Source organism: Lithobates pipiens, unplaced genomic scaffold, assembly GCF_037356315.1.
Source record: "Lithobates pipiens isolate NorthernLeopardFrog02 unplaced genomic scaffold, aLitPip1_a1.2 Scaffold_30, whole genome shotgun sequence".
Taxonomy (NCBI): domain Eukaryota; kingdom Metazoa; phylum Chordata; class Amphibia; order Anura; family Ranidae; genus Lithobates; species Lithobates pipiens.
The window spans coordinates 38,090,311-38,105,933 of NW_027507791.1; the positions used below are offsets into that span (position 1 = coordinate 38,090,311).

The following is a 15,623-nucleotide window of genomic DNA, read 5'->3' on the forward strand; positions in this document are numbered from 1 at the left end:
TCAGTCCCTATACCAATGAAGGACTGCTGCAGTATAGGGCAGCGGTCAGCAGTAGTGCACGGCAACCCTATGTATTGTGGACCGATAGCGGTCCTTACAGAACAGCAGACTGTACTGCACTCAGGCCTATGTACCGTAGCACCCTATACCAAGTTACCAGTCCTTATAAGAACTTTTGTGGACCAAGCAGGTTGTGTGTTAGTGTTTAGCAGACTGTGCGTCAGTCCCTATACCGCTGAAGGACTGCTGCAGTATAGGGCAGCGGTCAGCAGTAGTGCACGGCAACCCTATGTATTGTGGACCGATAGCGGTCCTTACAGAACAGCAGACTGTAACGCACTCAGGCCTATGTACCGTAGCACCCTATACCAAGTTACCAGTCCTTATAAGAACTTTTGTGGACCAAGCAGGTTGTGTGTTAGTGATTAGCAGACTGTACGTCAGTCCCTATACCAATGAAGGACTGCTGCAGTATAGGGCAGCGGTCAGCAGTAGTGCACGGCAACCCTATGTATTGTGGACCGATAGCGGTCCTTACAGAACAGCAGACTGTAACGCACTCAGGCCTATGTACCGTAGCACCCTATACCAAGTTACCAGTCCTTATAAAAACTTTTGTGGACCAAGCAGGTTGTGTGTTAGTGTTTAGCAGACTGTGCGTCAGTCCCTATACCGCTGAAGGACTGCTGCAGTATAGGGCAGCGGTCAGCAGTGGTGCACGTCAACCCTATCTATTGTGGACCGATAGCGGTCCTTACAGAACAGCAGACTGTACCGCACTCAAGCCTATGTACCGTAGCACCCTATACCAAGTTACCAGTCCTTATAAGAACTTTTGTGGACCAAGCAGGTTGTGTATTAGTGTTTAGCAGACTGTACGTCAGTCCCTATACCGCTGAAGGACTGCTGCAGTATAGGGCAGCGGTCAGCAGTGGTGCACGTCAACCCTATCTATTGTGGACCGATAGCGGTCCTTACAGAACAGCAGACTGTACCGCACTCAAGCCTATGTACCGTAGCACCCTATACCAAGTTACCAGTCCTTATAAGAACTTTTGTGGAACAAGCAGGTTGTGTGTTAGTGATTAGCAGACTGTACGTCAGTCCCTATACCAATGAAGGACTGCTGCAGTATAGGGCAGCGGTCAGCAGTAGTGCACGGCAACCCTATGTATTGTGGACCGATAGCGGTCCTTACAGAACAGCAGACTGTAACGCACTCAGGCCTATGTACCGTAGCACCCTATACCAAGTTACCAGTCCTTATAAGAACTTTTGTGGACCAAGCAGGTTGTGTGTTAGTGATTAGCAGACTGTACGTCAGTCCCTATACCAATGAAGGACTGCTGCAGTATAGGGCAGCGGTCAGCAGTAGTGCACGGCAACCCTATGTATTGTGGACCGATAGCGGTCCTTACAGAACAGCAGACTGTACTGCACTCAGGCCTATGTACCGTAGCACCCTATACCAAGTTACCAGTCCTTATAAAAACTTTTGTGGACCAAGCAGGTTGTGTGTTAGTGTTTAGCAGACTGTGCGTCAGTCCCTATACCGCTGAAGGACTGCTGCAGTATAGGGCAGCGGTCAGCAGTAGTGCACGGCAACCCTATGTATTGTGGACCGATAGCGGTCCTTACAGAACAGCAGACTGTAACGCACTCAGGCCTATGTACCGTAGCACCCTATACCAAGTTACCAGTCCTTATAAGAACTTTTGTGGACCAAGCAGGTTGTGTGTTAGTGATTAGCAGACTGTACGTCAGTCCCTATACCAATGAAGGACTGCTGCAGTATAGGGCAGCGGTCAGCAGTAGTGCACGGCAACCCTATGTATTGTGGACCGATAGCGGTCCTTACAGAACAGCAGACTGTACCGCACCCAAGCCTATGTACCGTAGCACCCTAGACAGACCAAGTTACCAGTCCTGATAAAGAGCTTTGTGGAACAAGTGAGTTGTGAATGATTAGCAGACTGCAGCAGAAGGGCAGCAGTCAAGTATAATATTCTTTCTATATTTGGAAGAAAGAATATTATACGTGTACAAGCCTATTACCGTACCACTGATACCAGTCCTGAAAAGAACCTTTGTGGAACTAATAGTAACAGCAAGTCTTTAAAATTATCCTCACTGCCTGACACACTGCTTCCTGCCTGTCCCTATACAAATTGGCAAAAAAGAGTAGGCTGGAACGATTAGCTGGAACAGCTCTTTTGTGGACCTGATAGTAACAGCTAATGATGATGATGATGATGATGATGAAGAAAGACTAATCTGGCTGAGCTGTCCCTAAAATAGCAGCATACAGCGCTCTGTCCCTTTATCTAAACTGACAAAAGAAACTCAGGCTGCTGACCTAACACCTATACCAGTCCTGAAAAGAACTTTTGTGTACCAAATAGCTAGCGTTTTCTCTGTCCCTACTCCACACAGGATCCTTTCCCTACAGTGACAGAAGAAAGAATGTAAAATGGCCACCGGATCGGGTGTATTTATAGGTTAGGGGGAATGTCCAAGTGTCCATGAGCTGTCATGTCTCAATTGGTTGTCCTGTAACACATGATAAACGTGTCACGAAAGGTTAAAGTTCTTGTATACATTAAACACGTAAGTCCGCCGGGGCGAACGACGGAAAAAGGCGTTCGAACCCGCGGACGGCGAAAGTCGGAAATTCGCCGCGAAACGACCGCCGGGCGAACCGTTCGGCCATCACTATACAGCTTCACTCTGCCTCCATTAGTGGATAGGCCAGTATTCTAAACCTTATCATGCACTGAACATCCTCCATTTAATTTTTTAGCCCTTACAAAGGAGGAAAAAACCCTGAAACACATTGAGCCATCCAAACTCCACCCCACACCTTATCATGTACTGGAGATAATGTCCACGTTTTCAGCTCTCAAGGGAGAACCCTGTAACGCATTGAAGGTTTTTTTCCTGTAGACCATTGGAAAAGATCAAAAGTCTTGAGATTCTGTCCCTCTATTTCTTGGGGTCTTCACAATAGTCAATCACCACTTGCATTGCAACCATGTATAATATTAAAGGCCTTCAACCTGCTTTCCCTGTACTAAAGTTATTATTTGGTTGAATCTGCAGTGGCCCTTTGGGCACTTACCTCTCACAGTTATATAAGATATATCTGACAATGTTTTGTAAGATTTGGGGGTTCCATTTTGGCCAGAGAGCTTTGACTGTAATTGTTGAACACATTTGTACATCCCAGAGACATTTCTGTCCACCTTCATGATATGGAGCTCCGTGTCAGAAGTAGAGAATTTGATCATTTTGTCATCCTTGTAAAATGTGGTGTTAATGACAATAAATGAAGATCTGCTCAGACATCTGAGGGTCAAGGGGTGTCCTTCATATACGGAGGTGGGCCTCTGTAAGACGAGATCCCCTGAAAGATAAAAGTCTAATGCAAGAAGTTCCCAGAAAAAGATTAACCTTCCACTCACATGGGGAACATAACTTTTACAGAGGCATGTGTGAAGTCCAAACCCTTATCAGACTAGTTATTAATGGAGGTGCTATCATAGATATTTATTTGGTTCAAGTAGTCTATAAAAGCTTACCCAATAACAATAATTATCTAACAAAATATGAAACACACAGGGCCCTCAGTTCTTAGCCCACATACACACGGTCAGAGATTTTGCCAACCAAATCCGTCAGATTTTGCCTGTAGGATTTAGTCCGACGGATTGTGTCCGAAACTGTTGCATACACACGGTTGGGCCAAGTTGGCGAAAAATCCGATCTTTCAGAACGTGATGACGTCATTTCGTTACGATGGGACTACATTCAGGCTAGTAGCCAATAGCTTTGATGTAGGAATTTGATCTGAGCATGCGTGACACTTGGTCCGATCAAAATTCTCTACACATGATCGGATTAGGTCCGTCCGGCCCAGTTGGTCGGGAAATATTTCCAACATGTTGGAAAATTGGGTCGGATGGAGATTCGGACAGAATCAGTCCGATGCATACCACACACAGTCGGATTATCTGACGACACGGTCCGATAAGACTCATTCCAACAGATTCTCAGACCGTGTGTACAAGGGCTTACAGTTCTTAAAGACAGTTAATGAGTTAAAGGTTGATAATGGATTGGATTGGTTTGGTGGTAAATAAAATGGCAGCAAATACACAAGCTGTGTAACTTACTTTTTTTAATGTTCAGAGTTACGGGTTCGCTGATATCGCTGGTACTGGTCCGGCACTGGTAATATCCTTTGTCATATCTCCAATTAGCTGACTGGATGGTAAAGTTCTGTTGATTTTTATCGATGAGTTTGTCATCTCTATACCAGTAAAAGGTCTCCTTCTCTTGTTCAGCAGATCCCACATTACAAATGAGAGTCACCGAGTCCATGGACATAACCGTTCTCCAGTTTGGTGTGAAGGTCACCAAGGGCTTGACTTCATCTCCTACTAAACATATAATGGACATTTAAAAGGCATACCATTCAAACTTAAAAATTCAGTCTACCCAAAAGCGATAGCTTGTTATAGCTACTGTAGAGCCTGGTGGGCTGAGCCAGCCCCTGGCTTCTTATATGTCTTGGATGCTTCAGAAAAGAGCTCTCCCGGCCATAATTCTTGATTCTGCTCTTGTCATCTTGGGAGTTTTGGATGTTCCCACACACCTTTTTGTGTCCTAACTCCTCCTATTATATACAGGGATGGTGGGAACCCCTCATAATGGGCACAGCAAGTGTAAAGACTTTTAACTCAACACAGGGATGGCTGGGACCCCTCATAATGGGCACAGCAGGTGTGCAGACCCAGGAACTTAGCACAGGGATGGTGGAACCCCTCATAATGGGCACAGCAGGTGCACAGACCCAGGAGCTCAGTACAGGGATGGTGGGAACCCCTCATAATGGGCACAGCAGGTGTACAGACCCAGGAACTCGGTATGGGGTGGTTGAAACCCTTCATAATGAACATATCAAGAGTGTAGACCTGATACTCAGCACACAAATGGGGGGAAACCATCAGAATCCTGGTGGTGACACAAACAGCAAAAACAGCCTGTCAGTAGCTTTGGATACACTTTAGGCTGGGTTCACACTGAGGAATGGATCAGCTCACAGCAGGGGGTCTAGTGCACCTTGATTCATTGGTTTAGGTCTGATTTCAGCCAAAATTTTGGGCTGAATTCAGACCTGAAATGGACCAGAGGATGCACAGGAGTCATGTGCATCTTCTGGTCCATTTCAGATCTGAATTCAGCCAAATTATTTGGCTGAAATCAGACCTAAACCAATAAATGGAAGTACACCAGACCCCCTGCTGTGAGCTGCACTGGAGACGCTCTGGAGATGTGTGACCTGGTTCCACAGAGAGACGGTCAAAATCTCCTGCCATGCGAATTGGATGCAGTGAAATGCGAATTGGATGTGGTGAAATCTGCATCCAATTCACACTGGTGTGAACCCAGCCTTCAGCTGATAAGATTTTATTTTAAAGAGCATTGAATATACTTTGTTGAATGGAGCTCATCTTATACCATACCTCTTACATAGACATAGGTCTCAGAAGACCTGTTTTGGAACTCCCCAAATTGGACAGTTTTAGTACATCTGTATGTCCCAGTCACACTTTTGTTTACTTTATCAAAATAGAGCTCCGAGTTATTGACTGAGAATTGTATCTCTTCACCATCCTTATAGAATGTTGTGTTTGTTCCATTATATCCTGGGGGGCTATAACACCTCAGAGTTAGGGGGTCCCCTTCATAAATACTGGGAGGCTTCTGCAGCAGGACATAGGCTGAAATAGAAAGATAATATTCATTTATAATATTATATTAAATTAAGACCACATAATTTTGCAAGACTTTTACAATAAACACCGAGCAACATCAGTCTCTGCACCAGAGAAGCTTCTCCAGCAGGTGGTGCTGTTTTGCAAGGTGCTGTTGGCGCACTCTGCTTAGCTCTCATTTGGAGGAAACATCAACCCTGGGCCTGTTCTGCAGGCTCCTTCCCCAACCACCATGCAGTTTGGGGGGATAAGATGAAGATGGAGGCTCTCCAGAGGCACTGAGTCATACTTCATGTGCTCAAGCTAGAAAGGATCCTGGGCCTGTCCCTATACAAGAGGAGTTCTTACCAGTTTTCTAGGATAAAGTTGTGAACAGATTTCGCTGCATTGCTAAGGAGGAACAGAAACTTGCTTTCATGAAAGAAGATCTCAGGAAAAAGAAATCCCTGCACAGTCAGTCTGGAAACAGTAAGAGGGAAGTCTCCAAGCTAAAGTCTCTGGAAGAGGCATTGAAAAAGCAGGAGAAGTTGGTCGCCTCTCTGAAGGAGAGCATCGGTGTGTTCAGAGAAAAGTGTGAGAATAAGGAGAGATTCCAACAGATGAAGGAAAGTGCCTGTGCCAGTACCAGCCAGAGGGTGGATGCCAGAGCAACGGCGACAGTATGGATGGGGGTAAGGAAGTGGCTTCACGCAGTGTCTCCAGTACTACCCCTGTCTCAGGATCTGTCATGTCTGAGTCAGTATCTGCCCCCCTCCCTCCCCAGCAGCCTGGGTCATCTTAGGAGGAGGTTGAATAAAATGGCAAATTACTGCAGGCCATCACAGAAATGGAATCTCCCTTGAGCTGCACTGACTCATCAGATGAGGATCTTGATAAAGGAGTGCTTGCTGAAAATCCTGAGATTGCATCTGCCAACAGATCCTTGCAATCAGCAAGGAATGCAGGAATAGCTGCCTGCGGGGAGTCCCACGTGGACACTAACAGTGCAGAGCAGGAATGTCACATTAACATTGAAACTGCAGAGCAGGAGGGCCATATGAACGCTGAAACAGCTGGTGTTTTTTCTAAACAGAAGACAATACTTGATGACGGTACTGCTGGTATCTGTGGTACTTCTGGGACTATAGTGAGCGGGACTGTTGTGCTGGAGGGGAGGAGGGAGGAATTATATGGTGGTTAGTATACCATACCAAACCAGATTTCAGAGGTTCCTATGTAGCCAGTTAATATTTCTATGCAACCAGTTAGTGTGTCACCTGTCCCAGTTAGGAATTATGCTAAGGCTGTGTCCAGACAAAGTCATGCTACTGGTGGTGGAAGGGAGCCAGTTATGCAACTTTCACCTAACAAACCTTCTTCCATTAAATGCAGGAATGTGGTACAGCTCAGGTGGGAAGGAGGAGGTATTCCACCTATCAGGACGGTGGTTGTGGATAAGATCCTAGCCATGGGATTTATGGTGGAGGATATTTATGCTCTTATCATTCCGGCTGGTTCCTTTGAATATAATTTGTGAATCTCTGAATCTGTTTTGGGAGCGGTTTGAGCATGTATATGGTGGCCAGCCGGACTGGAAGGGGCTTGTCCCCAAAGTTGTCTCACGTCAGCCCTTGATAAAAAATTTGACTATCCTGACAAGGAATGAGTCTATACCCCTGAGGATTTATGGGTCTGGCTGAGGAGGTTTGGTGAAATTTCGTGTCCCCTTAAAAAGATTGTGGATGATAGAGGAATCTGGATAGGTATGTGGTCAGTGTCAATGAGGTTGAGTGTGTGTGGAAATGTGGTCCAGCATTTGCCCTCCTCTGCGTTTATTGGTAGAGATAGGATTACTGTCTTCTACCCCGGTCAACCTAAGATGTGCCATAAATGCGGAGTCCAGGGACATTTCTCCTTTAACTCTCCAGAACAGAAGTGCTATTTGTGCCAGGAACTGGGGCATCTGGCAAGGGACTGTAACATCATTAAATGTAACCTATGGGATAAGGTTGGTCACCCTTATAGCCGGTGCCCCGGGGCTTTGCACAATAAGCCAGAGTCGGTGAAGGAATTTTTTCCATCTGAGTCTGGGTTGGTGGAGGTTGTACCTGGGGATCCCAGTGTCTCTGTCCCATCAAAATCTGTGTCTGTGAGGACGTCTGTGGTATCAGTGTCTCCCCATTCTGTGGTTCCCCAGTCAGTGTCTAAAGTGTGGTTGTCAAGTCATGTGTCTGCACCTTTTGTTTCTCCTAGTGTAGGGAAGACAGTGGAGGGTGCTGGACCAGCGTGTACGGTGGTGCCAACCCCTCCTCCTCGGCGTGGCAGAAGTGCAGCTGGAGGTCGGCAGACACAGAGGGGTGGAGTGAGGGATGGATTGGATGATGGTGGAGGGGGAGGTGGGAAGAGGAAGGGAATGAGAGTGGTTGTTGCAGAATGCACGGTGAATGATATGGAAGTCGGGGTGAATGATGTGGGGGGAGTTAATGGGGGGGGGGTTTTGAATCGCATCTTGGAGGCGATTAAATCTCAAAATAATTCTTAGCCTGGATTGTGTTTAAGTTGAGGTTCGGAGTTTGTAGTCTCTTTTTTATTGTCATTAAAATATATTTCTATGTTATCTTGTCAGGAAACGGTTTTCTTTACTTTCTGATGTAAGCAAGCTTGTTTTTGTTTAGTTGTTGTTTATTTTTATGCAAATATGTTTTTATTAATAAGCTGTATATTTGTATGATTTTTTAATAAACAAAAATTTACACTCTAATGTTCCTCACAGTTACAGAACTTGGGACCTGTTTGTATGAAACCCTGCAAGCATTAATTTGGGTGCATGCCAATTACCGTATATACTCAAGTATAAGCCGAGTTTTTCAGCTCACTTTTCGGGCTGAAAAAAGCTGCCTCGGCTTATACTCGAGTCAGTGAAAAATTTGCCCGAAATGGAGGAGAAAAAGGGGCGGGGCCATGCCGCTGTGGTGACGCTCGTGAATGGGCCAGCGCCCCTGTGAGTTTCCCCTCCCTCTGTGTCAGTTTGCCGCGCAGCGCGCACCGCACCATTCCCCCTCCTCACGTTCTAATGTAATGCAGGGCTGTCTTACGATTCCCCTTCCTCCCCCTCCTGCCGCTCTGCCGCGATGTCCCACCTCCTCCTTGTTATGGCAAGCAGCCACATAGCGATGTCCCACCTCCTCTGGTACAGTGATCCAATGATAGGAATCACTGTACCGTGTGTCATAGGAGGCGGGACATCGCTCCCGCGGCTGCACGGGACATCATCATCACAGCGGGACATCAGCATCATGAGGTGAGTGAAGTATTTCATTGAATACACCGGTATTGTGTGATAATAATTTGTTATCCAGAGCAAATTATTACAATGGCTACTGCATATTTAATGGGCACAGGGCAGGCTGTATATGGCACCCTAGGCTTATACTCGAGTCAATAACTTTTTTCCAGCTTTTTGTGGTAAAATTAGGTGCCTCGGCTTATATTCGGGTCGGCCTATACTCGAGTATATATACGGTAAGCTTTCATTCTAGCTTTGGACTGTAGGAAGGGCACTCATTGATGAGTAGGAATACTGAGCCTCCATGTTGGTTATTCTGATGTAGATACAAAAGTATTTTGAGTCGGCTAACTCACTATAACGAACATCCAGATAGACAGGGTCACTGATATCACTGGTGCTGGTCCGGCACTGGTAATCTCCACCATTGTACACCGCTGAAGCCGATGGAACGGTGAAGTTCTGCTGATGGATGTCCATCAGTTTCTCATCTCTGTACCAATAAAACGTTTCACTCTCCTGTGCCGTAGTACCGAGGTCACATGCTATAGTCACTGTGTCTGTAGATATTATTCGTCTCCATGGGGGATTGAAGGTCACAACAGGTCGGACTAAAGCTACAAAAGACATAAGTAAAAATAATAGATGCACCATTAAATGGGTTCTTCACTTTAAACTTCAGCCAAATATTTTTTTTTTTGGTTTTATTTTTTTACGATAGAGTTGAAAAGAGTTAGAATCATTTTCAGGCTTTACTACCATCTGTATTGTCCATGCTTCTCCTCACTTCCTGTGGTGTCACTGAGACAGGAAGCAATGGGAGATCTCCCCAGTGGGAAAACAGAGCATTAAGAATCCAATAGAGGTTGTATTCCATCCTTTCACTCTATCCCTTAAACTAAAAAAAATGTTTGGCAGGAATTCACTTTTGAACAAAAATGTGACACCTGGATGGGGCCCTAAAAGCAGAAAAGGCACCTGGTTACATTTCTTCTTAGCCCTTGTACACACGGTCGGAGATTCCGACAACCAAATCCGTCGTATTTTGTCCAACGGATTTTGTCCGAAACTATCGAAACTGTCGGACAAAGATGTTGGAAAATCCGACCTGATTATGTTATTTCGTTACGACGGGACTACGTTCAGGCTAGTAGCCAATAGCTTTGGTGTAGGAATTTGATCTGAGCATGCGTGGCACTTTGTCCGATCGGAATTCTCTACACATGATCGGAGTATGTCCGATCGGAGCATTTTGTCTGAAAATTTTACCAACAAGTTGGAAAACTTGGTCCAACGGATATTCCGAAGGAAACAGTCCGATGTAGACCACACACAGCCGGAATATCCGACAAAACGGTCCGATAGGACACATTCCGTCGGAATCTCCGACCGTGTGCAGGCATGTACTGGCCATCGGGACTACCGGGAGTTTCCCGGTGGGCCAATGGCTCAGTGGGCCACTCTGATGTAAGGGGGCTGCTGATAGGACACTCTGATGTAAGGGGGTGCTGATGGGACACTCTGATGTAAGGGGGTGCTGATGGGACACTCTGATGTAAGGGGGCTGCTGATAGGACACTCTGATGTAAGGGGGTGCTGATGGGGCACTCTGATGTAAGGTGGTGCTGATGGGGCACTCTGATGTAAGGTGGTGCTGATGGGGCACTCTGATGTAAGGGGGTGCTGATGGGGCACTCTGATGTAAGGGGGTGCTGATGGGACACTCTGATGTAAGGGGTGCTGATGGGACACTCTGATGTAAGGGGGCTGGTGATGGGACACTCTGATGTATGGGGGCTGGTGATGGGACACTGTTGTAAGGGGGCTGGTGATGGGACACTCTGATGTATGGGGGCTGGTGATGGGACACTGTTGTAAGGGGGCTGGTGATGGGACACTCTGATGTAAGGGGGCTGGTGATGGGACACTCTGTTGTAAGGGGGCTGGTGATGGGACACTCTGATGTAAGGGAGTGCTGATGGGACACTCAAAATGTAAGTGGGCCAGTCTGGATGAATTCCAGGGCCAAATTTCTGTCCCAGTCCAGCCCTGACCGTGTGTACAAGGGCTTAGTATGAGTGACTTTCAGGTCAGTTATTGTCTTACTGGAAACCCAAGTGTAGAGATTTCTCAATATACTGACAGTTAATATGTCATCACATTGTGGAAATAATTGATGTAATCATGTCACACACACACACAATCACTATCTCCTGCTTTTAAGAACCGTGGCATAAATAAGTCAATCTTAGTGGCAATAGAGGCTTAAAATAAACTACCTGGAATTTTAAACTCTTGACCTCAGCTTTTGGGATGAGGCTACATGGTAAGATCTTGAAGGTGCTAATAGGAAAAAAACAACAAATTATAGACCTCCTACGTGGTACTTACCAGATTCTGATGTAACCAAAGCTGAAAAACAGAAAAGAAAGAATGAGTATCCGTGAATCTTCTGATAGCGTAACATTTGAAATTCAAGTGAGCCTGTCCTTGGCGATAGCGTAACATTTGAAATTTAAGTGAGTCTGTCCTTGGCGGCCATTGAAAATTTTCAGTACCATCACTTGCTCAATATTATATTATTACTATACAGGATTTATATAGTGCCAATAGGAGAAGAATCCTGAGGAGAACTCATAGAAGCCGAAATGGAAAATGGTTGGTCTTTAAATTACTGGAAAAAAAGTCCACAGGTCAAGTATTGATGGTTGTGGTAGAGTTGCTAGGCCAACAGTTGTTGGCACTTATGCAAGGTTGGGTGTCTTTCCAATACCATGTCTGCACCAAGATATGCCGGGAACACTTTGAAACTCCTAGGAAGAATCAGGGATTTTAAGATGTTCTTGGGATATCTTGGTACAGAAGAACCGGGGCCTGGTACTAGGCAATAGAATCTGCCTAATTCTGTGTCTATGCCCAGAAACATCTTGAAATCCCAAAAAAATAACTGGGGTCTGGTACTGGAAAGCAGGAAGTGCCCATGGCCATGTCTGTGCCAAGACATCCTAGAACACTTTGAGAGCCCCAAGAAAGGACCAGGGTCTGATACTGGGCATTGGGAAGTGCCTATTACTGTGTCTGTGCATAGACATACCAGTAATACCTTGAAACCCCCAAGGAATCTTAAGTGACTTCAAAGTGTTCTTGGGATGTCTTAACAAAGAAGAAATGGGGTCTGATACTAGGCCATAGGAAATGCCTAATGCCGTGTCTATGAATAGACATCCCAGAAACATTCCCCAAGGAAGAACTGGGATATGTTACTGGACAATGGGAAGGTCCTAATACTGTGTCAAGACATCTCAGGAACACCTTTAAATCCCCAAGGAATCCTTAGGGATGCCAGATGTTCTTTGGGATGGGAACCAGGGTCCAGTACCAGACTACAGGAAATGTCTAATACTGTGTCTATGCCAAGACACCCCAGGAAAACCTTGAAATCTACAAAGAAGAACCAGGATCTAATACTGGCAGATAGGAACCGTCCAATGCCATGTCTGTGCCAAAACATCCCAGGAACACTTTGAAATCTCCAGGGTCTGATTCTGTTCAGCAGGAAGTGCCTAATACAGTATCTATCCCAAGACATTCCAGTAACACGTTAACATCCCCAAGGAGTCCTTAAAAATGTAAAGGTGTTTTTGGGATGTCTTGGCAAAGGAGGACCGGTCTTTGGTACTGGACTGCAGAAGTGTCCAATACTCAGGGCCGTCTTCAAGGCAGGGCAAAAGGGGCAGCCGCCCTGGGCCCTGTCATTGTTGTGGGGCCCAAAGCAGCTGCCTAAGGCCCCTTTCACACTGAGGCGGTGCGGCCGTCGGCGGTAAAGCGCCGCCATTTTTAGCGGCGCTTTACCGTCATTTTAGCGGCGGTCTGCGGGCACTAGCGAGGTGGTTTTAACCCCCGCTAGCGGCCGAAAAAGGGTTAAAAATTGCCGCGCTGTCCCATTGATTTCAATGGGTAGGAGCGGCTTAGAATCGGTGAATGCACCGCTCCTTCACTGCTCCAAAGATCCGGCTAGCAGGACTTTTTTCACCGTCCTGCCAGCGCACCGCTTCAGTGGGAAAAAGCCCTCCGGCTTTCACACTGAAGTGAAAGGGGCTGTTTTTTTCAGGCACTACACAGGCGCTATTTTTAGCGCTGTAACGCCTGAAAACCGCCCCAGTGTGAAAGGGGCCTAATACTTTCCAACTATCCCAGTTTAAATTCCCTTGTCCTTTGAACTTTTAGTCCTGTGCTGTGTCCCGATATCTCAGTGGAAAGTGCTGGTACTAATGCTGCCCAGCTCTGACCTATTGTTGTGTACCAGATGACTCACCTGCACACCCTGTGTTTACATGTAATGTTACATTCATAAGTAAATGGCTGTGGCCAGCGGCATTGATATGTACATAAAGGCGGCATTCATATGTATATCATGCCCCCCTGCAGTGAGGAGATGATGTACTGTATCCTCTAGCAACCAATCAGTGAGCAGTATTCCTGTACAGTAATCTGTAGCAACCATATAACATATAACATATAACCATATAGCAACCATATAACAAGCAGAGATCATTTTCTGTAACCTCTAGCAACTAATCAGTGAGCCGTAATGTGTGCTGTAACCTCTAGCAACCAGTCAATAAGCAGTAATTATATGCTGTAACTGCTGGCAACCAATCACAATAGTAAACTGATTTTAAGTCTAGCTGCTATTTATTGTATATCTCAGAGTAGGTGGAGAGTAAAATTGCATGGGGGGCGGGCGGGCAAGACATTTTTTGCCCAGGGTCCAATCAATATTAAAGACGGCCCTGCTAATACTGTGTCTGTACCAAGACATTTCAGGAAAATCTTGAAATCCCAAAGGAAGAATTGGGCTCCAGTACTGGCCAGTGGAATTGCCTTTATGTTGTTTCTGTGCCAAAACATCCCAGGGATGCCTTGACATGGAAGAACCAGGATCCGGTACTGGATTACAATGGAGTGTCTAATGCTGTGTGGGATGTCTTTACATAGACCCCAGTTCTTCTTGTTAAGATATCCAAGGAACACCTTGAAATCCCCAAGAAAGTACCGATACTGGGTAGAAGGAAGTGCCTAATATTCTATCTGTGCCAAACCATCCCAGGAACACCTTAAAATCCCTGAGCCATAGGGGATATAAGCAGGGCCATCTTTAATATTGATTGGACCCTGGGCAAAAATTTTATTGGGCCCCCCCCCCCCCCATGCAATTTCCCTCTCCACCTGCTCTGAGACATATAATAAATAGCAGCTAGACTTAAAATCGGTTACTGTATCAGATCAGGCAGAAATTGCAATTGGTTGCCAGCGGTTACAACATACCATTACTGCTTACTGACTGGTTGCTAGAGGTTACAGCACACATTACGGCTCACTGATTAGTTGCTAGAGGTTACAGCACATGATTTCTGCTTGTTAATTGGTTGCTAGAGTTTACTATACAGTAATTCTGCTCACTGATTGGTTGTTAGAGGTTACAGCACATCATCTCCTCACTGCAGGGGAGGCATGATATACATATGAATGCCGCCTTTATTTACATATCAATGCTGCTGGCCGCAGCTATTCAATTACATATGAATGCCGGTTATTTACATGTAAACACAGGGTCTGCAGGTAAGTCATCTGTACACAACAATAGGGCAGAGCTGGGCAGAATTAGTACCAGTACTCCACACTGAGATATCGGGACACAGCACAGGACTAAAACTTCAAGAGACAAGGGAATTTAAACTGGGATAGTTGGCAAGTATAAGGCAGATGCTTTGGGCCCCCCAACAAAGACAGGGCCCAGGGCAGCTGCCCCTTTTGCCCTGCCTTAAAGACGGCCCTGGATATAAGGTTTTCCGGGGATGTCTTCACACAGAAGAACCACAGGTAGTGCCTAACCCCATGTCTGCACCAAGACTTGTGAGGGATACCCTGAAATCTCCAAGAAAGAGATGCGGTGCAGGAATTGACTGAGAAAAGACAAGCAAAAGTACTCACCTAAAATCAGCACAACGAAGGTGGACAACATCATCCCGTCACAGACAGGCACACAATAAAAGATTTGGTTTAGTTACGAGAAGTTAAATAACGGTTGACACTTCCTGTGATGAAACTAGCTTCTGTTTTCTTAGTTCTAAAATTTCCAAATGTTTGCTAACATTTCCTAACACCTGCCCTCGTGTATTACTGCCAGTGGCCTTTGGTCAGCTGGCATCAACACCTTTCCAGTCTTTCCTCATAGTGACTAAGGTGACCCTTGTTATTAAAAGTGCCCCTCGTGTAAACTGTCTGCATTGCTATACTACTGTGCAAAAGCTTTAGGCAGGTGTGTAAAAATGTTGTCAATTAACCACTTCGCACCCAGGCCAATTCTGACATTTCTCTCCTACATGTAAAATTCATAATTTTTTTTTGCTAGAAAATGACATAGAACCCCCAAACATTATATATGTTTTTTTTTTTTAGCAAATACCCTAGAGAATACAAGGGCGGTCGTTGCAACTTTTTATCTCGCACGGTATTTGCGCAGCAATTTTTCGAACATGTTTTTTTCAGAAAGAAAAAACAGTAAAGTTAGCCCAATT

The 15,623-nt window shown here is 45.6% G+C and overlaps 1 protein-coding gene across 4 annotated transcripts in view; it reads right to left on the bottom strand.

Moving 5' to 3' along the window:
• The window catches only part of LOC143942659 (Fc receptor-like protein 5), a 51,749-nt gene extending 36,621 nt beyond the window's left edge, over positions 1 to 15,128 (bottom strand). For 2 of the 4 annotated variants that reach the window (XR_013264814.1, XM_077464036.1), the window contains exons 1-6: positions 15,037 to 15,128; positions 11,434 to 11,454; positions 9,399 to 9,659; positions 5,526 to 5,783; positions 4,173 to 4,439; positions 3,119 to 3,403 (exon numbers count right to left, since the gene is read on the bottom strand). Coding sequence is in view for 3 of the 4 variants with exons in the window: in XM_077464036.1 (XP_077320162.1) it covers positions 3,119 to 3,403; positions 4,173 to 4,439; positions 5,526 to 5,783; positions 9,399 to 9,659; positions 11,434 to 11,454; positions 15,037 to 15,070 (1,126 nt within the window). In the remaining variant the exon portion in view is untranslated. Of the gene's footprint in view, positions 1 to 3,118; positions 3,404 to 4,172; positions 4,440 to 5,525; positions 5,784 to 9,398; positions 9,660 to 11,321; positions 11,460 to 15,036 lie in introns of those variants that run through there. The other 2 variants (XM_077464037.1, XM_077464038.1) reach the window with 2 other exon arrangements.
• Between the last annotated feature and the right edge of the window lie 495 nt (positions 15,129 to 15,623).